This window comes from Orcinus orca, chromosome 1 (assembly GCF_937001465.1).
Source record: "Orcinus orca chromosome 1, mOrcOrc1.1, whole genome shotgun sequence".
NCBI classification, from domain to species: Eukaryota; Metazoa; Chordata; class Mammalia; order Artiodactyla; family Delphinidae; genus Orcinus; species Orcinus orca.
Genome location: NC_064559.1, coordinates 53,886,850 through 53,913,745, shown reverse-complemented (window position 1 = coordinate 53,913,745; position 26,896 = coordinate 53,886,850). Strand labels below are relative to the sequence as shown.

The following is a 26,896-nucleotide window of genomic DNA, read 5'->3' as shown; positions in this document are numbered from 1 at the left end:
TTTTGGGGTCATTAGGTTAAATAAAATATATTATTAAAATTAATTGCATCTATTTTATTTTACCTTTTGAATGTAGCTGCTAATCAATTTAAAATACTTATGTAGTTTGCATTATATTTTTATTGGACAACACTGGATACAGCCACCTTAGCAAGTCCCCAGTTGTATCTTCTAAGCTGTGAACAATGAGGGTGTGTCTTAAAACTATGTATTAGACATCTCTCCTTGAGTTCAGTAGACAAACGTATTTTAGAATCATGGGCTGGTAAATGGCATAGGTGTCAAAGTTAGAACAGCTAGAGGTTCAGTGGGGGCTGCATGAGCTGAGTAACAATGTACAACTTTATTTTTCATTTTTCCTTTGTACAGTACAATAATTTCAATCTTACAGGAAAGGTATACAAGAGTACAAAGGACTCCTATGTGCCCTTTCCCCAGAGACCCCATTCAAGGGTTGCACCTGACCCAATAATGTCTCTTACAGCAGAAGATCCAACCCAGATTGCACATGGTACAAAATTGTCATGTCTCTCCAGTGCCCTTCAATCAGGAATGATTGGTTCCTCGGACCTTCATAACCTTAATATTTTTGAAGATTACAGGCTTATTATTTGTAGGATATCCCTTAATTCAGGTTTGTCTGATGTTTCCTCATGTTGAATTCAAGTTATGAATGTTTGGCCAGAATGTCATGGAAGTGATGTTGTGATCTCATTGGATTCTGTCAGGTGGACGTGATTTGTATTTGTCCAATTTCCGGTGATGTTGACTTTGATCACTTGAGTGAGATGGTGGCTGCCAGGTTTGTTCACTGTAAAGTTATTTTTTCTTTCTATAATTAATAAGTGTTTTCAAGGGAGATATTTTGAGACTATGAGATACCATGTTCTTCACCAAATTTTACCTCCTACTTTAGAGTGATTTATGTTTCTTGCCTGAGTGCATTATAACTGTGATAATTACTAAATTATGATTTTCTAATGCTATCATTTTTCTGTTTAAGTTATTACAAATTATTATTTAATTATATCTCAATTATAAATTATGATTATTTTCTATATTTACTTTTCTACAATATATATAAATGATTTTTCTAATTCCATTATTTTTCTACATTTATTAGGAATTTTATTCTAAATTATTATTCAATTAATTATATAATCAATTAGAAATTATTATTTTTTTCCCTACATTTATTATATAAATATAATATGGCTTCTTGGATTCCTATTTTATTCAAAGGAATATAACCCATTACTAATTGTCCCAGGATTCATGAGAGGAAGGCTTTCAAGGCAGCTCTGTGTCCTTTTGACATGCACCCATCATTCTTTGGTTTTTTGTTTTTGTTTTTTTTTTTTTTTTTTTGCGGTACGCAGGCCTCTCACTGTTGTGGCTTCTCCCGTTGTGAAGCACAGGCTCCGGACGCGCAGGCCCAGCGGCCATGGCTCACGGGCCCAGCCGCTCCGCTGCACGTGGGATCTTCCCTGACCGGGGCACGAACCCGCGTCCCCTGCATCGGCAGGCGGACTCTCAACCACTGCGCCACCAGGGAAGCCCTCTTTGGTATTTTTTAATCCAGTGGTTTGCTGGAGCTGGCTTACACTGGTTTGTAAGAGTCCATTCTAAATTTTTCAGGAAATTTGCAAGTACTAACTGACATGAAGTTAGTAGCTTAGAATTAAGCAATTGGGAGTGTTTATTTACTCCATGGAAACTGGCAAATGCTACAACCAGAACTTTTTCCTCCAAAGATGTAGTTGTTAAAAATTTGTCAGCACACACAAGGTTTCTGTCACAAAATTGTTCCAGACTCATCTCATACCTTAACTGATACAGGCCTGTAATCATCTGTTTCTCCAAGGATCCCTGATTCCTTTTAATGGAGAACAGGACTGAGAAAACGAGATTTTGAAGCAGGGTGAACTCTACTGGATGTACTTGGGTGGACAGAACTGGGAAAGATTGCTTATGTGTGTGTGTGTGTGTATGTGTATGTTGAGTATTATATTGGCTGTGGGTTTGTCATGAATAGCTTTTTATTATGTTGAGATCTGTTCCTTCTATACCCACTTTGGTAAGAGATTTTTTTATCATGAATGGATGTTGAATTTGTCAAGCGCTTTTTCTGCATCTATTGAGACGATCATGTGTTTTTTGTTGTTTCTTTTGTTGATGTGATGTATCACATTGATTGATTTGCATATGTTGAACCATCCCTGTGAACTTGAGATGAATCCCACTTGGTTGTGGTGTATGATCTTTTTTATGTGTTGTTGGATTCAGTTTGCTAATATTGTTTTGAGAATTTTTGCATCTATATTCATCAAATATATTGGTCTGTAATTTTCTTTTTTGGTGGTATTTTTATCTGGTTTTGGTATCAGGGTGATAGTGGCTTCATAAAATGTCTTTGGGAGTGTTGCCTCCTCTTCACTCTTTTGGAAGAGTTTGAGAAGGATCAGTATAAGTTCTTCTTTGTATATTTAGTAGAATTTGCCTATGAAGCCATCTGGTCCTGCACTTTTGTTTGTAGGGCGTTTTTTTTTGTTTTTGTTTTTTTTAAATTACAGATTCTATTTCACTTCTAGTGGTCGGTCTGTTCAAATATCAGTTTCTTCTTGGTTCAGTTTTGGTGGACTGTATATGTTTCTAGAAACTTGTCCATTTCTTCTAGGTTGTTGAATTTGTTGGCATGTAATTGTTCATAGTATTCGCTTATGATTTCTTTTTGTATTTCTGCAGTATTGGTTGTTATGTTTCCTTTTTCATTACTTTTTAAAAAAAATTTTATTTATTTTTGGCTGCATTGGGTCTTCGTTGCTGTGCGCGGGCTTTCTCTAGTTGCGGTGAGCGGGGGCTACTCTTCGTTGCAGTGTCCAGGCTTCTCTTGTTGTGGAGCATGGGCTCTAGGCATGCAGGCTTCAGTAGCTGCAGCATGCAGGTTCAGTAGTTGTGGCTCGCAGGCCCTAGACCACGCGGGCTTCAGTAGTTGTGGTGTGCGGGTTCAGTAGTTGTGGCTCGCGGGCTCTAGAATGCAGGCTCAGTACTTGTGGGACACGGGCTTAGTTGTCTGCAGCATGTGGGATCTTCCTGGACCAGGGACTGAACCCGTGTCCCCTGCATTGTCATGCAGATTCTTAACCACTGTGCCACCAGGGAATTCCTCCTTTTTCATTTCTTATTTTATTTATTTGGGTTTTCTCTCTTTTCTTTTTGGTGAGCCTGGCCAGAGGTTTGTCAATTTTGTTTACCCTTTCAAAGAACCAGCTCTTGGCTTTATTGATTTTTTTAAATCTCTATTTTATTTATTTCCTCTCTGATCTTTATTATTTCCTTCCTCCTGCTGACTTTAGGTTTTGCTTGTTCTTCTTTTTCTAATTTATTTAAGTGGTAGGTTAGGTTGTTTATTTGAGATTTTTCTTGTTTTTTGAGGAAGGCCTATATCACTATGAACTTCCCTCTAAGACCTGCTTTTTGCTACATCTCATAGATTTTGTATGGTGTGTTTTCATGGTCATTTGTCTCAAGGTATTTTTAAATTTCCTCTTTGATTTCATCATTGACCCATTGGTTTTTTAGTAGCATGTTGTTTAGTCTCCATATAATCATTTTTTCTCATTTCTTTTTCTGTGGTTGATTTCTAGTTTCAGGCAGCTTCCCCTAATTTTTATATTTTATGTAACTGTGGAACATATGTCAAAACTAAGAAATTAACATTGGTGGAGTACTATTAACTACACTATAAACAACTTAGATTTCATCAGTTTTTCCGCTACTATCTTTTTTTGTTCCAGAATTCAATCCAGAATATCATATTGTATTTAGCACATGCACACACACACACACACACACACACACATACACAAATTTACACTATCCATTTCTTTCAAAGAAATCCAAAATCTTTCTGTCTCTTCATCTCTATATCCCTCTATTTTTCCACCTATATTTAGAACCACAAGTTCATACCTGTAATCCCAAGGCCATGCCACAGGGTTTATTTTAGCTTTTGTATTTTCCTTATTTATAATTTCCTTGACCATGAGAAACTTAGCACCTGTTATCCTCAGTATAATTACTTACTGGCTAGATCCCCCTGTATGTAACCAATTTCCTTACTCCACTGGCTGCTGCCCCTTTCAATCACCTACCTCACATGGATTCAGGCCCTTACTAGGTTGCCCCCATCACACAGGCCTGCCTATTGGCTTTTTGATTGAATTAGGAAAGAAAGAAGGAAGGCAGAAAGTTGTACAAGTTTCTTAATCTCTTAGAATCTCATTTTCCTTATGTTAATTGTTCAGGGATCAGTAATACCCACCCTGTTGCAAGTAAAGTGCTAAACACAGCATCAAGTAGGAAATAAGCACTCAATAAATAGGACTTGTACCGCTTGACTGTTATTGTTATCAAGGACCAATTAAGCATGAAGCAGGAGGCCTAGAAGGAGGGACTGTGAAGGTGAGTGATTTTGGTCTTTGCCACCATGACAAATGTTGGCAAACTAGATATACATGAAAAACTTACCTAAAAAGTCGATCTTCTATTACTCAGAGACACTTTATGAGCCTGGGCTTATTAGAATTGGTTGGCATAAGTCAGAGCTTCCCAACCTCAGCACTATAGATGTTTGGAGTCAGAGAATTATTTGCTGTGGGGAGCTGTTCTGTGCATTATAGGATGTTTAACAGCTGCCTGGCTTTAACCCCCTAGGAGTAGCACCCCTCTCCAAATTGTTAGAACCAAAAATTTCTCCAGAAATTGACAAAGGTCTCCTGGGGTCAAAATCTCACACACGCATGCGCACGCGTACACATGCACACACGCACACGCACACACACACCAGCTGAGACCCACTGGAGTAAATGCTTGGCTTTGTGTTGACTATATTCTCTGTTACCATGTTTGAGAAATGGAATACTTGATTTAATTTTAAAAATTCTTAACAAAGTTACTTTATAGTATTTTTCCAAAGATTTGGACTGAAAATCAATGGCACAATTCAAAATTGGGCTGAAAATCATTTAATCTCAGTTTTGAGTCAAAGTTGCTGATTTGAGCCTTAGTTAACCACTGAATTGTGGACATATGCAAATCCTGGTCAGTACAGGGTCTTCCTAATGTGACTTTGGCTAATAAGACTTGCCATAAGAAAATTATAACAAGGATTTGCACTCTCCTTTCTTTCAAAGAAATCCAAGCACTACCTTCTAGTCTTTTCTCCCATAGTTCGCCTCCTGCATTTTACATTCTAGCTAAATGGGATGTTGTTTTTCCAATAAAAATTAGTTGGAATAATGAGTAGATATTTATTAACTTTCCTAAAAGAAAGGAAGTGAGGGTCTTCCCTGGTGGCACAGTAGTTGAGAGTCCACCTGCCGATGCAGGGGACACGGGTTCGTGCCCCGGTCCGGGAAGATCCCGCATGCCGCGGAGCGGCTGGGCCCGTGAGCCATGGCCGCTGAGCCTGCGCGTCCGGAGCCTGTGCTCCGCAACGGGAGAGGCCACAACGGTGAGAGGCCCGCGTACCGCAAAAAAAAAAAAAAAAAGAAAGGAAGTGGGAAACTTATTGCCCCATCTGACAAAGGGCTAAATTTTTCAAAAATAGTTTAGGTAGTCAGTAGCTGTGTGAGCCAGAATGAAGTGTGAATTAAGATTTTTAAGGAATTGTTCTAGTTCTTCCACTGAAGCCTCTGAAAGCTTTTTGCACAAGGATCCCCTGATAGTGCCCAAGTCACTGCAGTCTATCGAGGTCTACAGTTCCACCTTTTACTGGAGAGAGAACTTGCTGTTAAAGAATTGGAGGGGAACATCAAAAACAACCAAACAAACAAAATAGGCAATTACATAAACTAAAATGATCAACACAAGTAAAAACCTCAACTCCCCAGGATGACACTGAACAGGCCCTACATTCAAAGCGCCTCTCATTTTGCACCACCTCACAGAGTAGGGGTTTTGGTGATCCGTGCAGGGTGAGCTTTGCATCAACACAGGATTGCATGGCAGTAAGGCTTCTCAGCTGAAGCCTGAAGGAGACCGAGTGCCTAGTAAACTCTTGCAGGTGCTGATTTTAGGAATACCAGCTTCTGGTAACCTGCCATTATTAATTTAAGAGGTTGGTACTATACAGGCCACCTGTGTTAATCAGTGCACAGGAAGGTGAGTCATTTGGCTCGAGAACTAAAGAGAGGACTCACAGTGTTGGATAAGCTTGCTCCCCCTCAGACAGTCTTTCCAAATGACCAGTGAGCCTCAGACCATACTTTTAGAAATGGTGCCCTTAGGCCATCAATCTCAAAAGTTTGACAGCAATTTCCCTGTCTACCTGGTAACCTGCCACCCTACTGTACACACTACACCCAACACAGCAAACTTACTGATTGCACCCACTTTGTCTCCTCATGCCTCCTGCCTCCCCCCAGCTGCCCGCCAGTACCAGTCAAACGCCTGTGGGAGAAAAAAGTCGCCTTCATCAAAAAACAAACAACCGAAAAACCACTTAGGGATGGGTTCCTTGGACCACGCTACAAAAAGAGATAATGATTCATTCTCAGTGTACCTATTGACATTCATTGAGCAGCATATAGTTTATTTTAGCTAGAGTTTGGGATGTAGCATCTATATTTAATTCCACAGGCTGTCAGGCGACTCATATATTTACAAACACACTCCGGGAAACAATGTGGTTTGCTGGTCACAGCTGCATCTGTAACATCTCTGGAGCTCTGCGCAGTTTGGCAGAGCCCAGGGCATTGTCATTTTACATTCTGGTCCGTGCCAAGGCCCCAGTAGGGCAGAGCTTGGGCTAAAAGTTCAGATTCAGTGGCAGGCGTGGCAGAAAGCCAGGAGCAAAAGTAACTGTGAGGGCTGTGGGTCAGGATGGAGAGTTCCGTGTCAGCCCTGCCTCAGTGCTGCACACTGCACAGCGGTGGACATTTCCCATGTGATTAGCTTAGGCTTATTTCGGCTTCCCAGGCCTGAAAGAAACAAACTAGCCTATGTATACAGAGGCTGGCTCTGCTGGGAAGTGAGCTGGGGCTTCAGCGATGGAAGCCAGCCTGGTGGAAAGGAGGCAGGAAAAGAGAAAGTTTCCTCTCTGGAGGGTGGAACCAGCTGTCTGCAAGGGATGGGGAGGGAATGACCAAGCCAGCTTCAGTAGCTGGATCCAGGGAGAGCGACTGGGCATAGCCAGGGGCAGGGGCCAAACGGCATGATTCAGGCAATCGTGGTAACAGAATACATAAAGAGGGATATATCAAGAGCTGGTGGGACAATTCAGAATTAGGCAAAGGGGCAGCCAATCCCTGGAGGTCTGTCTCCTACGACAGAAAGTAGGGAGCTGAGAGCAGGGGGTGAAGGAGCCAGCAAGGGTGCAAGCCCCTTACACCTTAGATGGACACCCTGAGATTGGGCAGGAAGGAGAGGTTGGGGAACTTGGGTACAGGCTCAGTTGGGTTTGGGGGTCTAAGGGAAGAGCACCGTAAGTCAGAGGAAACCAGCAATTGTGGGTTGTCCACCAGGGCCCAGTTTGGGGGAACATGCCTGACCTTATGGGTTTTTTTTGTTTTGTTTTGTTCTTTTCCGGTACGCGGGCCTCTCACTGTTGTGGCCTCTCCCGTTGCGGAGCACAGGCTCCGGACGCGCAGGCTCAGCGGCCATGGCTCACGGGCCCAGCCGCTCTGCGGCATGTGGGATCTTCCCGAACTGGGGCACGAACCCGTGTCCCCTGCATCGGCAGGCGGACTCTCAACCACTGCGCCACCAGGGAAGCCTGGTTTTTAAGACATCACAAGGGAGATACAATTGCCTTCTTATAAGGCCATGCTGACAGGCCATCTAAACAGGAGCCACACGGCTTCTTCCAAAGCAGAAGGCTTTAGCATCCTTGTCCAAGCCAGGAAATTTAGGTGCATCTTGATTTTGTTCTCTAAGATTTTTAGACTTTTCATCAATCCATGGAAATTTTAAAAATAGGAGTGATCTAGAGGATACAGGAAATTTTAAAAATAGGAGTGACCTAGAGGATACAGCTGTGCTTCTGTGAGCACAGCTCCCTTATGAGACTCACATCTGTGGATCTTAGGTTAATAGGTCATTTGGACTGTCCAAAGGACTTTCTTGGGATAACATCATTGACTCTGTGTTCTTGAGTTTCTTCCTCTGTAAAATGGGCATAATAACAGCATCAACCTCATAAAGTTTTACAAGAATTAAATGAGCCAATGAATGGAAAGTTTTTGAGACCAATGTCTGGCACATAATAACTGGTATCAAAACATAATTGTCGATGATGACGATGGTAACTCTGGAACTCATGGATTCCGGCTTCTGAAAATTTCAATTGACCTCTGACACATGTGAAATAAAGATGGAATGAGCTCTAGGCTTAGCATTGAGAGACCCAGGTTCAAGTCTTGTTTTTGCCCCCAAATCGTGAATAACTCACAATAACTAACTGCACTTCTGTGGCCCTATGTTTTCTCATCTATCAAACAATGTGAAGGGGGTTCTATCACTGGCTCACACTGGAGAGTTACTTCAAAATCTTCTTGGGGATTTTCAAAATATTCTGTAATAAAATATAGAAATACACCCCAACCCAAGGTATCAATCATTCCTCTCTTCTCTTTCCTTGTCTCCGTACCTCACCCCCCCACACACACTGACACGTACCACACACGCACTCCAGGCTGCTGAGACCCACTAGGCCAAGTAATCCCTAGGATCTCACCCCTTCCCCCAGTTCCATGATCTGATCAGGTGGAAATTAATCAGGGACCAGAGGCTGTAGGAAGGCAAAGTAACAAAGTAATCAACACAGAGTCTAGCTTTGACAGGCTTCTTGGAGAACAAGAGCCTCAAAGATGTAACAGAGAGATATAGACTCAGGGACAAAAAAAGGAAGGCAGGAGTGAGTAAACAGTGGGGCCCATAGCCAGAGTATCAAGGATCAAGTGACAGAGGCCACAGATAAAAAGCAAAAGGACTGCCCACCTCTGCAGTCATTATCTATGGGGGTGGGGGGAGACCCCTGAGGCCACTTGGAGTGACCTGTGGAGACCCCTGAGGCCTAATGAGGACACATTTTTAACAGAGACTTTATCTTCTCAGGCTTCTCACCTGTAAACAACAACAACAGCAGCAGCAAAACAAACAAAAAACCCACATGTTGATGCCTTTGAAGAAATAACAGTGAACACACACACAGCACTCACTGTGGGCCAGGCACTTTTCAGGGCCTTTACAAATGTTGCATTTAATCCCCACAACCCCATGAGAAGGCACTATTATTATTGTCGTTTTTTCTTTCCTTTTTTTTTTTTAAACAGTTGAGGAAGCTGAGCCAGGAGAGGTGCAGCCAACGTGAGAAGCCAGGTGTTCTGGCTCCATGGTCTATGCTTGTAACCCCTCCACTGCTCAGCTACTGATGGAGGGCTTGGTGCCTGGGGAAGGAAGGAAGGCAGATGTGTTCTCAGGCCACAGGGAGCTGCTGGGGTCTCATAATGCAGGAGTATAATGGAAGCGGTTTTGAGGAAGGTTAATATGCATGGAGATCAGGTTTTAAAGGCTTTGAAATGTGCAACTTTTCATTTCGAGATTCTGTTTGATTGGCAGTGCTTTCTTTCTCTTTTCTGGAGACCCCTGTGACCTCAAGGGAAGTTCTGGGCCACAGGGCCCACCCTGGTCTGCACATGGTGACCCAGGCTTTATCACACGAGACTCTGGGCAAGCCTGTCAGTTAGCTTGTCTCCCCAAGGAAAGTGCCAAGGACACCCGGCAGGCAAGTCTGAAACCTCTGCCGCTGACACATGGATCCGTCCTTGATGAGTGAAGGGCTGGTTATCACACAGCAGAAACCTATAAACTGGGGGCCCTGAGGGGGTGGAGCCTATGACGTCTAATGTAGCTGAAGCTGTGTGTGTGTGTGTGTGTGTGTGTGTGTGTGTGTGAGAGAGAGAGAGAGAGAGAGAGAGAGAGATGGAGAGAGATGGAGAGAGAGAGAGGGATGGAGAGAGTTGGAGAGAGAGAGAGAGATGGAGAGAGAGAGAGATGGAGAGAGAGAGAGAATATTATTGTTTTAAGCTCATTACAGGATCCTCAAGTCCTATGTTTTGTTGCTGCTCCGTGAGGGCAAGTGTTGGGTCTGTCTTGTTCATCAGATTTACCACCATCACCTGGTACAGTCCTGGTGCGTAGTAACTGCTTAATAACTGATTGACTATTCCATGGACAGAGGTGAGGGAGGGTGAGGAGACCTGAGTGATAGGTTTTGGAGTCGGAATATCCGAGTTTCATTTCTGCTTCCTTGTGGAATTGTCTCCAGCAAGTCCCTTAGCCTCTCCCAGTCTCTCCTCTTAAAGGTCTCAGATGAATGCAAGAACATTTAGTCATCATGATAGTAAATAGTAAATCATGATAGAGCTTACCCTTGTACAAATCATCCTTAACATCGTTAACCTGATTCTGTGCAGGGAGGCTATCCCTATTCCTCACCTGTATTAAGTCTAGCAGTGGGGGAATGCATCCAGTGTACCTTGCTAGGTCCAGGCCAGTTCTCAGGGTGACACTGAAGGTCATATCCCAGAGCCTGGAGAGGAGAGTGGCAGTCGGGGTGTGACATCTGCCCGGGTGCACACGGGGAATGATGGGCACTGCTGAAACTCTCTGAAGTGCAACGAGGAGCATATTATAGGGATGAAAAGGCTGTGGTTAGGGTCTGTTGAGGCTGGCAGATCATCCCAACGAGAGAGCCGAATACAAGTCTTTCATCTGAATGGATAGCACCCCCATCTACCCTTCACCCCAGGATGTCCTGTCATGTCTCTGGTCTCCTCTCCCTTTCTAGTCAAAACAGGAGGTTTTGTGTCCAGATGTTGTGGATGACAAGAACAAATAACACTTTCTGTGAGTTTTTACTACTGACACCCTCAGATTTATTCAAGAAAACATCTCTTCAGTAGAGTTGGCCAATTAACCACTCAAATGGCTTGAAAACTTATTTAATGTCACTGCCTAATCATCTTTATAAATGTCACTGCTCCAACAGGCAAGAACGTCTGCTTTATCCCTCACTTGTCTTATGCTTCACTCCCTTTCTGAAACACAAAGCCTCCTCCCAAAGAAGACTAAAATCTCAGAGCCTCACCCCTCATATTTGTGCCCCTTTTATTTGCATAGAATTAAGGGATTTCTGTTTTGGGCAGGACCATGGGGATCATCTCACCTCTTAAATCATTTTACTGACGACCAAAGGGAGGCTCCCAGGGGAAGTGACTTGTAAGTGGCAAAGCCCGCGTGTTTTTATAGCTGTAAATCATGTAAGTGGTGCAGTGAAGTGTAAATACTATAGGAGCTAGAGTAGGTGGACCCAGATCTGCCACTGACACACATGACCTTGTGCAACTCACTTATCTGTTCCTAGCCTCAGTGTTCTCATCTGTTAGAAGGGGATCCTACATTTTGAGAAACAAAGATCGAGCGTCATTTTATTATCTGTGGTTCATAAGTAGTAATGACCACACAAACAGAAAATGATGTCTGCTTGTATTGATTCATAATTGTTAACAACATTAACAGTTTTGTTAATTATAATACTAATTTCACATCTATTTGTCCTTTTCTTCTGGCCTCTAGCAACAGCTTAGCCATAGCCTTAACTCCTCCAACATGGAGCCCCTCCCCTGCACAGTATTTTTCAAAGAGGAAACTGTACTTCTATCTCCCTTGCCAAGATTTAGTACCTGAGCAGCTGATGCCCCAGATCCTCACTGTTCCATTGACACACCTAGCGTACATGGAGATGGAGACCAACAGGAGGACACAAAAGAGTCCCCAGAAGTCTTCAGCTGGGTGACAATCTTGGTGGAGATGTGATTCTTATAAGCTTTCCCCTGTTGAAGACCGCGCTGCCCACTTCTCATGTGACTTAATCTACACCTGATTTTCTCAGTTGACAAAACTGGAACCCATTGAATTCATGGCTTAACGAACAGATACGAGCTAATGTACTCACAAAGGAAAAGCCATGACTTATTCTACTTGTACCTTTGGGCCAAAGCTGATTTATAATTTGTGTAGGTGTAGAACTCTGTCTTGAGTAGGGTCTAAGTAAGTGAAATTATTTGGCTTTCACAAGTAGATTTCTAATTGTTTTCCTCAAGGAGCTAGCTTAGCCATGACTTTAATACAATCACATGTAACATAGAGATTTACTTTCACAACCAGTTGTAGGACAAAATGGATACATAGAAGCATCATGGGGAAGGCGAGAATTGTTTTAACCTGCTGAATATTAACAGTACCAGCACAAGACTCGAGAATCTAGACGGTTAAGATTTGCTTGACAGGTTGCTGTTACAAAATTTATAACAATATTGTTTGTGGAGCATAAACGGTAAATGCCCAAAAGCCATCCTCCTTGAAAAGTCTAATTTTTACGCAACTGTCAATGCAGCAATTATTTTGTGTTTTTTTTTTTTTAAAGGTGAGGGAACGTGTTCTAGGTATTTTTTTAAGGAAAATTTTGAAACCTGTTTAAAACTTTTCTTTCTTAAAAAGAGATTTTTTTTTTTTTTTTTTTGGTCAAAATGTTTTCAGATCCTGAGAAAAACCAATGGAACGGAAACCATATGATTCTGAGGCCAGGTTTTTTAGAGGCGCCGTCAGCACTGAATTCAGGCGTTCTTGCTGTGCTCAGCAGACCCGGCCCAGCAATCAAAACCATTTGATTCTAAAGCTGATACTTCTATAACCAGGCAGGTTCCAGCACATTGTGAACCCTGAAAAAGCATAATTACAAACAAAGAATGACAAGAAGCACACGTTGACTTAATATAGCTCGCTTCTTTCAAAGAGCACACAGCTTTTCACACACACGCTCTCACCTGTCCTTAGAAACCCGCGATTACCAGGGGAGGGGGCGGCTGCCACCCCTGTGTTACAGCACAGGCCACCAGGAGGCTCAGTGGCTGGGCCAAGGCCACACACTGTCACCGGCTCACAGTGGCGCCTCTAGGAAACGCATGGAATTGATTGATCACATATTTTTGAAGACTAGACTCTGTATGAGAGCTGAAGTTTTTCATATAAACAGAGACCTGGACTTTGACCTTGAAGGGTCAGGCAGGGTTGATGTTGTATGGTTCTCATGCGGAGAATAATCGCTAGTCTCCTCCAGAAATCACCAAGAACCCTCAAAGGTGTGCAGAATGGGAGCGAAGTCCTTTATGTGTCTATTATTTTTCAATTGCTGTGTAAGGAATTACCACAAACGTAGTGACATAAAGCAGTATGAATTCATCATGTCACAGTTTCTGTGGGTCAGGAGTCCAGGTACAGGTTAGCTGGGTCCTCTGCTCAGGGTCTCACAAGACTGAAATCAAGGTGTCAGTCAGGAAAGCAGCTCTCATCTGGGACTCAAGAGTTCTCTTCCGGGCTCATGTGGCTGTTGGCGGAATTGGTTTTCTTTTTCTTTTTTTTTTTTTAATTGGAGTTTAATGGCTTTACAATGTTGTGTGAGTTTCTGCTGTACAGTGAAGTGAATCAGCTATACGTATACATATATCCCCTCCCTCTTGGACCTCCCCCCGCACCCCCATCCCACCTATCTAGGTCGTCGCAGAGCACTGAGCTTCCTGTGCTTCATAGCTTGTTCCCACTAGCTATTTTACGCATGGTAGTGAATATATGTCCATCCTAATCTCCCAACTTGTCCCACCCTTCCCTTCCCCACCATGTCCACATGTCCATTCTCTACTTCTGCATCTCTATTCCTGCCCTGGAAATAGGTTCATCTGTACCATTTTTCTAGATTCCACATATATGTGTTAATATACGATATTTGTTTTTCTCTTTCTGGCTTACTTCACTCTGTATGACAGACTCTAGGTCCATCCACATCTCTACAAATGACCCAGTTTTGTTCCTTTTTATGGTTGAGTAATATTCCATAGACATTTCACTGAAGAAGACATAGAAATGGCCAAGAGGCATGTGAAAAGATGCTCAACATCACTAATTATTAGAAAAATACAAATCAAAACTACAATGATGGGGGCTTCCCTGGTGGCACAGTGGTTGAGAATCTGCCTGCTAATGCAGGGGACACAGGTTCGAGCCCTGGTCTGGGAGGATCCCACATGCTGTGGAGCAACTGGGCCCGTGAGCCACAGCTACTGAGCCTGCGCGTCTGGAGCCTGTGCTCCACAACAAGAGAGGCCACGATAGTGAGAGGCCTGTGCACCGCGATGAAGAGTGGCCCCCGCTTGCCGCAATTAGAGAAAGCCCTCACACAGAAATGAAGACCCAACACAGCCCCAAATAAATAAATAAATTAATTAATTAAAAAAAAAACCCTACAATGATGTATCACCTCACACTGGTCAGAATGGCCATCATCAAAAAATCTACAAACGATAAATGCTGGAGAGGGTGTGGAGAAAAGGGAACCATTTTGCACTGTTGGTGGGAATGTAAATTGATACAGCCATTGTGGAGAACAGTATGGAGGTTCCTTAAAAAACTAAAAATAGAATTACCACATGACCCAGCAATCCCACTACTGGGCATATACCCTGAGAACACCCTAATTCAAAAGGGCACAGGTACCCCAATGTTCATTGCAGCACTATTTACAAGAGCCAGGACATGGAAACAACCTAAATGTCCAACAACAGATGAATGGATAAAGAAGATGTGGTACATATATACCACAGTGGAATTTTATAGTGGAATATTACTCAGCCATAAAAAGGAATTGGTTTTCTTGGGGTGGTACAACTGTGGTTCCCATTTTCTTACTGGCTGCTGACTGGGAATTGTATTCAGTTCCTAGAGGCCACCCACAATCCCTTGCTGCATGGCCCACATAGACTGTACACAGCATGGCTGTTTGCTTTCTTCCAGGGCAGCTAGATCCTGTCTCTCTGACACTTCACCTTCTTTTAGAGGTTCACCTGATTAGGCCAGGCCCACCCAAGATACTTTTCCTTTTGATGAACCCAAAGTCAACTGATCAGTAACCTGATCATGGAAGGAGTCTCCCATCATATTCACAGGGTCTGCCTGCACTCAAGAGGAGGAGATTATAAAGGGCACACACAGAAGGGCTCAAGAATCTTGGGGACCATTTTAGAAACCTGCATTCTGCAGTGTCCTACCTGTGTCACTGCTTGTCCACCTTACTGTGTTTGCTGCCTTGACCTGCTCTGTCAAGCAGCCCCAGTCTCCAAAATGTGCCTTTAGAAAGAGAACAATATTTTATAAGAGGAACTAATCGCTAATGGTAGGCAGTGTTTCAGACAATGTAACGAGCACTTGCTTTCATATTGTTGCTACTTAGCAGAGTGTCTGGCACTCAGGAGTCCTCAGTTTCCGTTTCTCAAGCGACAAATGCATGGATGATTAAATGAGAAATATTTTGGGCATCCTCATCAGATTACATCCCATAAAAATAAGTGCCTACCCCTCCATGTGCAAGGCTGATTCCTCCTTTTAGTTTATAGCACGAATTTCCCCCCTCCCCGGTTTAAAAGTAATGCCTGCTTATTATAAAAACACTTGGAAATGTGTCTTCTAATAAAATGTGTTTTATTTTTTATATTTAACTTCTTAATCCATCTGGAACTAATTTCCCAATATTATGTATAAAATAGTCTACTCCCTACCCATTTAATCTGTGATGCATACACACACACACACACACACACACACACAAGTTCTTTTGTATAATAAGGTCTATTTCTGAGCTAGCTGTTCTATTTCATTGATCTGCCCACCCACTTTGTGTGCCAGTATCACCTACTTACTTACTGGAATTTTATAATAGGTTTAAAGATCTGGTAGGGCAGATGTTGCCTCACTATTTGTCCTTCAGCCCCCCTGTCCACCAGTTCATTAAGTATGGGTCTATCTTGGGGCCCACTCTAGCGCCTTAGAGAGCAAAGCATTCTTTGGAAAAGTCTGGACACGGAACCAGATCTAGGTTCATATTCTACCTTTGCATCTTCCTAGCCCAGCACCTCTGAGTCTCAGGGAAATGTAAACTTGCAATAATAATGCTTATAGTAGAAACTTTCTGTGAGAATTAACTGGGGAAACTTCTGAGAATTACCCAGTGCGTAGTAGATGGTCAGTACCTACTAACCATAGTAGAGGAGTGACTCTGAAGGTCCATGCACCCATGCTTCTGTCCCTTTATCCTTACCAGCAGGCACTGCAACACTTTTGAAAGCATCTTGTACAAATGCTGAGGCTCAGATCTGTCAGACTCAGGCCAGCTTTTAGGCTGGGAGTAACCAGGATTAAGAATTGGCCCCAGCCTCTGGGCAGCCTCTTCAGGGTTTGCATTGGTCCAAGGGAAGTCGGTGGTTTTGTTAAACGGAGCCATTCCTGAGTGACGCGGGGTCCTGGGGAATGGGAGTGAGTCAAGTGCTGAAGCCCACTTTACCTGGCCTTACAGAAGTCTGGAAGTGCCAGTGAATTGACACGCCTTGCTTCATCACAGGAAGCTCATCTCTGGACTTTGGCAGCCAGAGAAAGGCCTCAGAGCCACAGATTACACGTGTTGGGGATTGGAAGTCATTCTAGCACAGACCGAGGTGGTACTGGTGAGGGGAGATGGGTGAGACTCTGACAGCATGTGCTAGACATTGAAGATTGAAGAAATGAATTCGATTGCAAGAACCCCCGCAGTACTGAGTCAGCCAGGAGTCTTGAAGGCCAAAGTCTTACTCCCTTCCTGGCACTGTCCCTCAATTCAGAGAGGGCAGGGCAGGGCAAGAAAGCACTCATTCATTTCTTCAAGAAGCGTCTCTGAAGGCCTACTGTGTGCTCTCAGGAACTAGGGTAGGGGGATACACAGCCCTGCCCTCAGACAGCTTCCATACCACACAGTGAGGAGAAAGAGCACAACGGCCATCCTTGTGTCCACGGATCTGTTCTCTGATGATGGTGATTTCCCACTGTAACTCTATCCCTGCATGGCCTTTTGTAAAGGAACAGATTGATGTTCAAAGCAGGAAGTCCAAAGCTTGACTATTATCTAGTCAATCCTCTTTCTTTTCTCTTCTTTTTTTTTAAAATATAGTATAATCCTACATTTGTTTTTTTAAAATTGAAGTATAGTTGATTTACAATGTTGTGTTACTTTCAGGTGTACAGCACAGTGATTCAGTTATTTATATATTAAAGTATTTTTATTTATAAAGTGTATATCTGTATACTTTTTCAGATTCTTTTCCCTTATAGGTTATTACAAAGTATTGAGTACAGTTCCCTGTGCTATACAGTAAGTCCTTGTTGATTATCTGTTTTACATAGAGTAGTGTGTATATGTTAATCCCAAACTCCTAATTTATACCTCCCCTACTCCCTTTTCACAACCATAAGTTTGTTGTCTATGGCTGCAAGTCTGTTTCTGTTTTGTAAATAAATTCATTTGTATTTATTTTTTAGCTTCCACATATAAGCAATATCATATCATATTTGTCTTTCTCTGTCTGGCTTACTTCACTTTGTATGATAATCTCTAGGTCCATCCATGTTGCTGCTAATGGCATTATTTCATTCTTTTTTATGGCTGAGTAATATTCCATTGTGTGTGTGTGTGTGTGTGTGTGTGTGTGTGTGTGTGTACCACATCTTCCTTATCCATTCATCTGTCAATGGATACTTAGGTTGCTTCCATGTCTTGGCAGTTGTAAATAGTGCTGCTATGAACATTGGAATGCATGTATCTTTTCAAATTATGGTTGTCTCTGGATATATGCCCAGGAATGGGATTGCTGGATCATATGGTAGCTCTATTTTTAGTAGTATTAGGAACCATACTGTTCTCCATTTTTATTTTCCGTAAGGGATAACTAAACTCAGAGAAGGGAAGTAATCTGCCCAAGTTCACCCAGCTTCATAACAGTGATGGGACTTCACTATTCTGCCCACAATTCACCATCAGAAAAAGGGGGCTTCTCTTTGCTTCACATCAAGCCTCTAGAGGCTGCACACAATCTATGAGGCTATTATTGAAACATAGTGAACATTTTTGAGAGAGGAAGACAAGCCGATGGTGTTGAGTCTACAAAGGAAACAAGGAAGCAACACAGTATAAAGGTTACAGTTGGACCCCCTGAGGTCAAAATTCTGGTTTCTTCACTTGAAATCTGCGTGAAATTAAGCAACTTTCCTCATATCTCTAAACCTCATCTTCTCATCGGCAAAATGACAGTGGTGTTTCCTGTAGGATTGTTTTAAGAATTAAATGAAATATACATCAACACGTAGCTCAATGCCTAGAAGGAAGATGTGTTACTAGGATAAAGGATTTCTAGCATGGGCCCTGCCCAAGGAGATTTGATGCTCACAGGACCATGCGGTCAGACCAGGGTGTGCAACTGACATCTCCGTGTTGTACTTTTCCAGTTCCAGGAGCCCTGGTGGAGCGGCACAGAGCGGGAGAGTGTGGCGAGAGAATGAAGACACCAACCGCCTGGGAGAAGCATGAGGTGGCAGTGCGGCACTCGATTTAGAGGGCTTCGGCCGGTGGCGGCAGCCCCATGGGCAGCTCTGCTGGCACTGGCCCTCCCCGGTTGGGTGCTGGCTGTCTCGGCCACGGCGGCCGCTGCGGTCCCCGAGCATCATGCCTCCGCGGCCGGCCAGCCGCCCCTGGACTGGCTGCTCACAGATCGGGGCCCATTTCACCGCACGCAGGAGTACACCGACTTCGTGGAGCGCTACCGCCAGGGTTTTACCACCAGATACAGGATCTACAGGTGAGTGGGGCGTCCCACTGAAGCCAGCCTGGGTCTGTGCAGGGCGCCAAGCCAGCTGGCAGGCCGCAGACTGCACTAGGGGAGAGCTGGAGGACCAGCAGGCAGGGAGAACAAGCTTGCCATGTTGGTTTTTAAAAAAAGAAGAAAACACATACAAGCTGGAAAACCTGCTGATGCCTCCTGGGGAACTTAGCAAAAGGGTTTCTATTTATAGGTTGTGCTGCTTATAAATTGAGGACAAATCAGGCGGCTTGGATTCAGCATGCGGCCTGAGCTGCTGCAGGAGGTCAGAGTGGAAGGCTGGGGCCGGGTTTTAAATAATGGGTGAGATACTTTTATGAGTTGTAATTAACTCGATATGCAAATGAAGGAAGGGCAGCTCCAGTTCCTGCCTTAGAGGTGGGGGGAGGCCCGCAGGGGCAGGGATGGGCCTGCCCTCACCCTTGTCAACACCACAGCCTCAGTTGGCCTTGTGCAAAGAAATGGGCTGCATCGTCCCTGCCCCTCGGCCTGTCCTCAGGAGCATCAGAGCTGAAAGTAAAACATGTGACCTGTCTGACCCATCTGACAAGGGATGAACCAGGTACAAATTCCTGGCTGCTGGACCAACACTTCAGAAGCACAAGGCTCGTCAAAATCCTCACCTCAGGTGACCCAGAGACCCTCAGGGCTCCCTTGAGTGCATTCCTGAATTCAACTTTCCCCTTCATCCCTCTTCTCAGTCCCTGCCTTAGTGTCACCCCCTTTTCCTCCTCACGGTGACCATAGTCTTCAGACAAACCTGGGAACTTTGCTAGAATTTTTTTCTTTTATTAGAGATATTTATTTTCCGATTACAAATTCATTTCTAATGAGAGAGAGAGAGAGGGAAAGAATGAAAAGGCACAAAGAGAAACAGAACCAGAAAATCACCTATTCTTTTGCCATCTAGAGGTTGCTCTTGGTAACCTTGGGCACGTGCATTCCTAGTCATGTGAACATACTAAAGGTTTTGGCCCTCTTGCTGGATCTAGCCCTTTACATGCCTTATGTACATGAACTCATTTAATCCTTCTAACAGCCTTCTTTTGGAAGAGCAGTTATTCTCCCTTTTTACAGATGAGGAAATTGAGGTCCAGAGAAGTTAAGGAACTTGCCGAGGGGCACACAGCTAGTAAATGGTGAAGCTAGGATTAGCTCGTAGTAGTCATACTCTAAAGTCTGGGTTCTTAAATTATATTTAAAGAAACTATATTTTTCTGTTTCTAAGAGGCTTTTGTTTTTCTTCTGCAACACCACTCAGTCTGTTTAGGTTAGTACGGAGTCTCAGAAATAAGGTTTTAAGGTATTGAGCACTGGGAGAGTCCCAAATGGTAAGTGCAGCCATTTACAGGGGACATTTTCCTGGTACACGATTCCCACATTGCAGATGCAGACAACGAGAAAGATGAGGTGTTTGAGGGGCTGGTGCTTCCTGGGTGCAGAGGTCCGTAGAAACAAAAGCCATTTCTCTTCCAGTCTGGTATTAGAAGGGATTGCAGTTCATACTCTCCGGTTCAGCGGCTCTGGTTCTTGCCATCCTCCAAAGACTGTAGTATAAATTCACACAGGGCCACTGAGGCAGAGAGCGGCCAGCTTGGGCTGGGAGTGGCTGAGCTAACACCTGCTCCGGTAAAAGAGGTTAACTTGACTCTCAGTAAATATATAAGAAATTAGACCTGTGTCCCCCACGTATTTTCTATAAGGTAAATTCAGGGCAATGCTTCTCTTTATCAAAGAATTTATTTTTCCATCTCTCCAAAAAAAAAAAAAAAAAGAAAAAAAGGGAAAAGAGAAAATCCACCCTAGAATGTATTTAAGCAGCAAATCCCTCTAGTTCTGGAAAACAAGATTTAATTCACCTCAAACTTTTCTGTTTATCCCAAATCTTTCAAAAGCACTGTTATCACCAACAAAATTTTTTGAAGTATGTTGGAACTGAAATGTCAGGCTGGGAATCCTAATACCACCATTCACTTCAAAGGGCTATAGGAACTAGAAGCAATAAAGCACCAGTTTCCTTCACCCCTCCACAGGTTTTTCTTGTCATCAGGCCCCGGCCCCAAGGCTGGCGACCACTGAATGCCTTAGCAGCAGCTCAGAGCCGGCCACGGGGAATGTCTGGAATCACTTCTGCACCATCAACCGTTCTATCAGTCCGTAGTGATTTTGGGTTTTTTTTTTGCGGTACGCGGGCCTCTCACTGTTGTGGCCTCTCCCGTTGCGGAGCACAGGCTCCGGACGCGCAGGCTCAGCGGCCATGGCTCACGGGCCCAGCCGCTCCGTGGCATGTGGGATCCTCCCGGACCGGGGCACGAACCCGTGTCCGCTGCATCGGCAGGCGGACTCCCAACCACTGTGCCACCAGGGAAGCCCCGTAATGGTTTTTTGATCATTTAATGTGACAGGCTCTTACACTGTGCCATTCTGTTTCTCTGGGGTCAGTTATTGCACATGAACCTGTACTTGGGGAAACAGTAACCAGTCATTCTGACAGGAATGCAGCATTGCGATTTGCGACCCCATGGCGGGGCAATGGGAGAATGGTCACACACGGCTGCTCCAGGAGCATTCTGGGAGTCCTGCCTTTAATTATTAAGCAACATGGTGGATCCATGGGTACTTGTTGTAGGGCTCTATATTATCCCCAAGGGAGCTCACTCTTATCCCTTTCCCTTTTGTCTCTAGTGGTAATTCCTTCTAGCAACTTCAAGACCTTGTTTACTGTGACTAGACCAGGTCACAGAAAACTGGTCTAGTCATCCCTAATAACTAGAAGGGCATTTTTTCCAGAAGGGCAGAGGGAGAAAGAGCTTACAGAGAATATCAGAAATGCTCTGTGGTGAAATATTGGGTCTCGAACAGGATTAGTCTTTTATTCAATTCTTTTAGAAAGCTTTTGGTACATGGAGATCATATGGTATCCATATGTGCTTTCCATATAAGAAGGGAGGTGAGCTGTGGTGGGGGAAGAATAAGACTTTCCAATGGGGCTAGAATATTCGGTACAGAATTACATGAAGCTCTCTTACACAGCAGAACAGAGATCCTTCTTCTCTTCTATCTGTGTGTGGACATATTATAGCAATTACACAACCAGGTTCTAACATTAAGCTCTGAACCCCACCTATTCTTATATGGAAATCAGAATGTGCTCTCTGTTGGAGTAGATGACTGGTTGATCTGGAATAGCTCTGGCTTCTCTAACCATGGGTCCCCAGAGATTGTTGCTCTCTCCATAAGTTTGTATTCTCGTAGGCATAGATGCTCAGAGTGAAGGTTCTGGAGCCAGAGGACCTGGACCCTAATCCTGGGGCTGCAGCTTACTAGCTGTATGATGTCGGGTTAATTATTAAATTTCTTTGTTCCCCAATTTCCTTATTTGTAAAATTAGGACGATAATAGTGCCCACCTAATGGATTTATGTGAAAATTAAATGAGTGAATTGATGTAAAACACTTAGAACGGTGCTTAATAAATATTACCTATTATTAGAGTATCCTCAACAAATACTAACCAATGCAAAAATTATAATGAGATGACAGCCATGGGTACCATCTTCATGATGACATCTGATAATGACAGCATTTGACAACGTACATTAGAAGGAGAAAAAAAAATTGTTCTCTTGCTTTTTTAAAGCATATTAACCTTAATTCCTCAATCTCTCTCTCTGCTGGGAGAGGAACTCAACTGGAGAATGAATGCATGTTTTCTGGGGCACACTCTTACTGGTCTTATGGACCGCCAGAAAGAGCTGGATCATTTCCAGCATGTTTTAGAGTCACCACAGGGAATGATCTTTCTCCTATAAAGTCAGGGGTTGCCAACTGAGCAGACCTTTCTTAAGATGTCCTACAGAAGCTGGGCACTGGTCACTGCCAGCTGCCTGGTCCCAGGGGTAACTTGAACAATCTCAGGATGGCACCATTACGAGAAGAGAGACAATATATACATTCTTGTTAAAACTTCCTGAATAACAGGATGGCCTTGGCCATCTCCCCCAGTTTTGGGCAGGCTTTTAAATTCCATTAGCCGACCTCTCAGCATGTTCTCAAGCCCTATCAGACCAAGATCTGAGCAATCAGTCCACTTCTCAGACACTGTCTCTTACTAGGCTAGTGGTAAGAGCTGGAAGAGCAGAGATCCTGTCTCGGATTCCATTTGTGACCCCCAACTGCTTGCCTTTGCCCCACTCTATAGCCCCCAGTACAATAAACCCTGAAGTGATCAACCTCTCCCAGCAGGCCTGTGAGGCAGATGGGGGTTTTTAGGGTTCAGGGCAGTGAGATGGACTTGTTCAAGGTCAGAGAGGTAGCCAGTCACAGCCAGAAATAGCACTCAGAGCTCCTGACTTGAAGTCTCCTGCTCATTACTCTAGACCACGCTTCCCTTTGACTGGTAAGTGCATCTTCATCACAACACGCAACCTAATCAGGCACCTCAATTGAGCTGATGCAAATGGTTTCTCAAAACGCTCTAGCAGTAATGTTCCATTCTCTCTTTGCTACAAATCAAAGTAATGAGCAGTCTTTTTTTTTAAAATTTCTTTTTGTATTAAAGCTTTAATAGAGAGATAATCGTGGGATTGGAAAAAATCCAAGTCACTATGATGAAACACTTAAAACTCGGAAAGAATAAATTAAAATTAAGAGATAAAGTTAGAGATCATATAGAACAATGAGTATAATATGGTGGTTGGGAGAAAAGCAAGGCCAGGTATAATTCCAAATTATTGACCTTAGTCACTAATACCTCCATTTCTATCATCTGCCTCTCTTTTAGAAAAGAAGGGTCTAGGGATATGTTAGAAGTCTTTTAGGAGGAAAAAAACAAACCAAAAAAATAAGTAGCTATCTTCATATTATATGTGATCATATTCTGATCATGATTTTCTGATCATATTCTGGGCAAAGTTTGAAAATTTTGAGAACCAAAGTAGAACACAGCTTAAAACCAAGAGGTTGGAGTGGTACCCAAAGGTAGGCAATGTTGAAGCAGGAATGTGTTTTAGCAGGTGCATCTGGAAACATACAATAGGGCAGGCTGGGGTAGAATCAGATGACGTGCTGAATGAGGGCAGTTGAGGCAGAAGAGCCTTTCTACAGGCACCAGAGCAATTACCCTAAGAAAAGATAATCTGTTTATAATTCATCAGGATGAAAAATAAGGTTTGGCAATAGCTTACAAGTGAAAGAAGTGAGACACGGGCAAAACCGAATAATTTACCCATACTGCTCCAAGTGTGGTCTGTGGACCGGCAGCACTGGCATTACCCGAGAGCTTGTAAAAAATGACAGAACCTCAAGTCTCACCCTGACCTACAAAATCAGAATCTGCATTTTTTTTTTTTTTTTTTTTTTTTTTGCGGTACGCGGGCCTCTCACTGTTGTGGCCTCTCCCGTTGCGGAGCACAGGCTCCAGACGCGCAGGCTCAGCGGTCGTGGCTCACGCGCCCAGCCGCTCCGCGGCATGTGGGATCTTCCCGGACCCGGGCACGAACCCGCGTCCCCTGCATCGGCAGGCGGACTCCCAACGACTGCGCCACCAGGGAAGCCCCAGAATCTGCATTTTAACAGGAGCCCCACATGAACAGTATGACATTAAAGCTTGATTATACTACGTGCTTGGGAGGTGGAAGGAGAGCAGGAATAACCAGGGTGGGGAAGGACAGAAGGCTTAATGGTAAGGCAGCATCCCCCATGATGCACTTGAGGTCGTGAGAATATTTACAGAAGATGTTACAAATGAAATAGAACAGTAGTCATGGGAGGTTAAATTTAGGAATTATTAGTGCCAAGGCACATGAACTCGTAAGATCCAGCATCTGGGAGAAAAGTTTAAAAGCAGAAAAGGCTGGAGGGCCTCGAACCAGCCTATGGGTGCCTCCTGGGAGATGGAGAGGTGAGGAGGCAGAGAGCAGCTGTGGAAGCAATCACAGAAGGAACTCCAGAGCTGATTTATCATCTGCCCCATGTCTCAGGGACTAACAAATACTGATTTGAATAAACAGTGAACCCTGGGAGAGGCACCGTCTCCAATTAAGAGATCACAATCCACATAAATAAACGGCAACCAAAGGCAACCTCAGTCTGTCTGGGTAAATCCCAGTGATTTCCTAGGTGTTCCTTACAGCTACGGAGGTACAGAAAGGTGGTGTTATCACACAGCTGCAGGGCACCACAAGGGAAGCTGTGATTCTCAGGTGGATGGGACAGGCAGGGAGGGCAGAAGGTGAGCTCGGCTGGAGAAATGACCATCACCCAAGCAAACTGGGTGATCTCTGGCCTTCTCACTGGGTTTACATTTTGACAAGGGAGTTTGTTGGAATAGAAGGCGAGAAAGGAACAGTACACAAACTAGAGCAGAACAAATCAGAGTGAAATCAGAGGCAATGCGGAGTGATGAGCCTGTAGTCTGGTCCCAGGTACTAGTTCTCAGTCCACAGAGGTAAGGAGGTGGGAGAGGGACAGAGCCAAACGTCTAGAGTTTGCTTTCCTCAAGAGTTCAGTGCTGGCTAAATGTATAGCCGAATATCTGACATAAACTATCTAATCTAGGCTGTAGACCCAGCAGACGGCCTTCACTCAAGGAATTTTATTCCAGAAGTGTCTGGATGATGAACCCCAAAAGGGTGTGTGGGCCCTTGGATTGGGCCTTGCAGATACTCATCCTTGTGCAGCATCCTGCCTGCATCTTAACATGGAAACATCCGCACCAGTGCCGCTGACCTATGCGAATGAGGAAGTGTGCTGCTCACTTCGAGGAAGGAGAAAGAGCACATAAACATACAATGAACGATTCAAGAGCGTAAGAAGAGCAATGCTCATTCAATCCATTGTATTGAAGGCCGACTCTGTGCTCATGCTTCTACAAGATTCTGCTAACAAACCATGGATGGGGAGGACACCGTTCTTGATCTGGTGGAACTCACAGACAAGTACATTTGGAGAAAGTGCGAGGTCACTCTGCACAGAAAGGTCAAGGAAGGCCAGAATAAAAGGGGATGCATCAGCCAGACTCTGATGTGGCTGAGTGGGAGATCCCCAAGTGGAGAGCTTGGGGAACGGTGCTGTGGACACAGGAGCAGTATAACCCAAGTTGTGGGAGTGCCAGGTGTGCTTTAGAAACTGAGCAGCCAGTCCTATGCATCCAGTGTAAATGCCAAGAAGCATGTGAATGTCCCTCCTCCACCTGCTCTGCCCCACTGTGTTGTTTCTGCCATATCTTCTCACTCCAAAACGCCAAAAGGGTCTCCTAGACACCGATTTCTTCCTAGGTGCAATTTTAAAAGCGTGTCACCTGGAGGGCATGTCATTTTCCTGTACTGGCAGTGAGTAAAATGAAGTAAAAGTAATTGCATATCTGGAGAAGGTAGGACCAAAGGCAATTCCTTGCATTTCTACCTTGGAAACATGGAGTGTGAATGTGCACCTGGTGAGAAAATGGTAAGCAGTGCTTTGAGGTCTTATAAAGCCACTAGTTCAACTGAAAATCCAGCATCACTTAGGCCTAAAAAATTGAATTTAGAGTAAGCTTCCCACACCATGTGTTTGCTTTCTTGGTCCTCTCCAAGTATTTACGGAGCATCTACTTTGTGCAAAGCATTATTCTGGGCACTGTTGAAGGCTACAAAAGATAGAGAAAACAAGGTTCTACTGATTTCCAGGAGTTCAGCTGTCCAGTGTGAGTGACAGCACACGTAAACGGAAGAAACACCTTGGAATGTAGCATCTCAGGCTCTGGGAGAAGAAGATATTTAGCACATTCTCAGTGATGGATGGAGAGATTTGGTCCACGGATGCCATATCAGAATGAATTCTCAGGATGTCAGTCCCATGTTCCCCCAGGACAAAATGACTCTCGCCCCAAATTTTCTTGTGTGTTCTAGGACTCTTTCCATGTCATCCACCTGGCTTGGAATAGGATTGCAAAGATGGTCTGTGAAGAGAAAATGTAAAAATAAAAACATGCAGGAAAAGCAGGGAAAATCCAGGAAGGCCAAGGGGAGAAAGCTAGTTCAGTTTTGTTTTCAGATGAGATTTAGTAGAGAGATCTTGAGTCTGTCAGGCAGAGAAAAAGAGGATTAATTTTTGCTTTGAGAA

At 43.9% G+C, this 26,896-nt stretch overlaps 1 protein-coding gene across 3 annotated transcripts in view; it reads left to right on the top strand.

The window, feature by feature from the left end:
- The window catches only part of BRINP2 (BMP/retinoic acid inducible neural specific 2), a 117,783-nt gene that overhangs the window by 46,423 nt on the left and 44,464 nt on the right, over positions 1-26,896 (top strand). For 2 of the 3 annotated variants that reach the window (XM_004269792.3, XM_049715632.1), the window contains one exon: positions 18,424-18,773. In XM_004269792.3, the coding sequence (XP_004269840.1) occupies positions 18,502-18,773 (272 nt within the window). In that variant the 5' untranslated portion in view covers positions 18,424-18,501. Of the gene's footprint in view, positions 1-17,268; positions 17,294-18,423; positions 18,774-26,896 lie in introns of those variants that run through there. The other variant, XM_049715633.1, reaches the window with a different exon arrangement.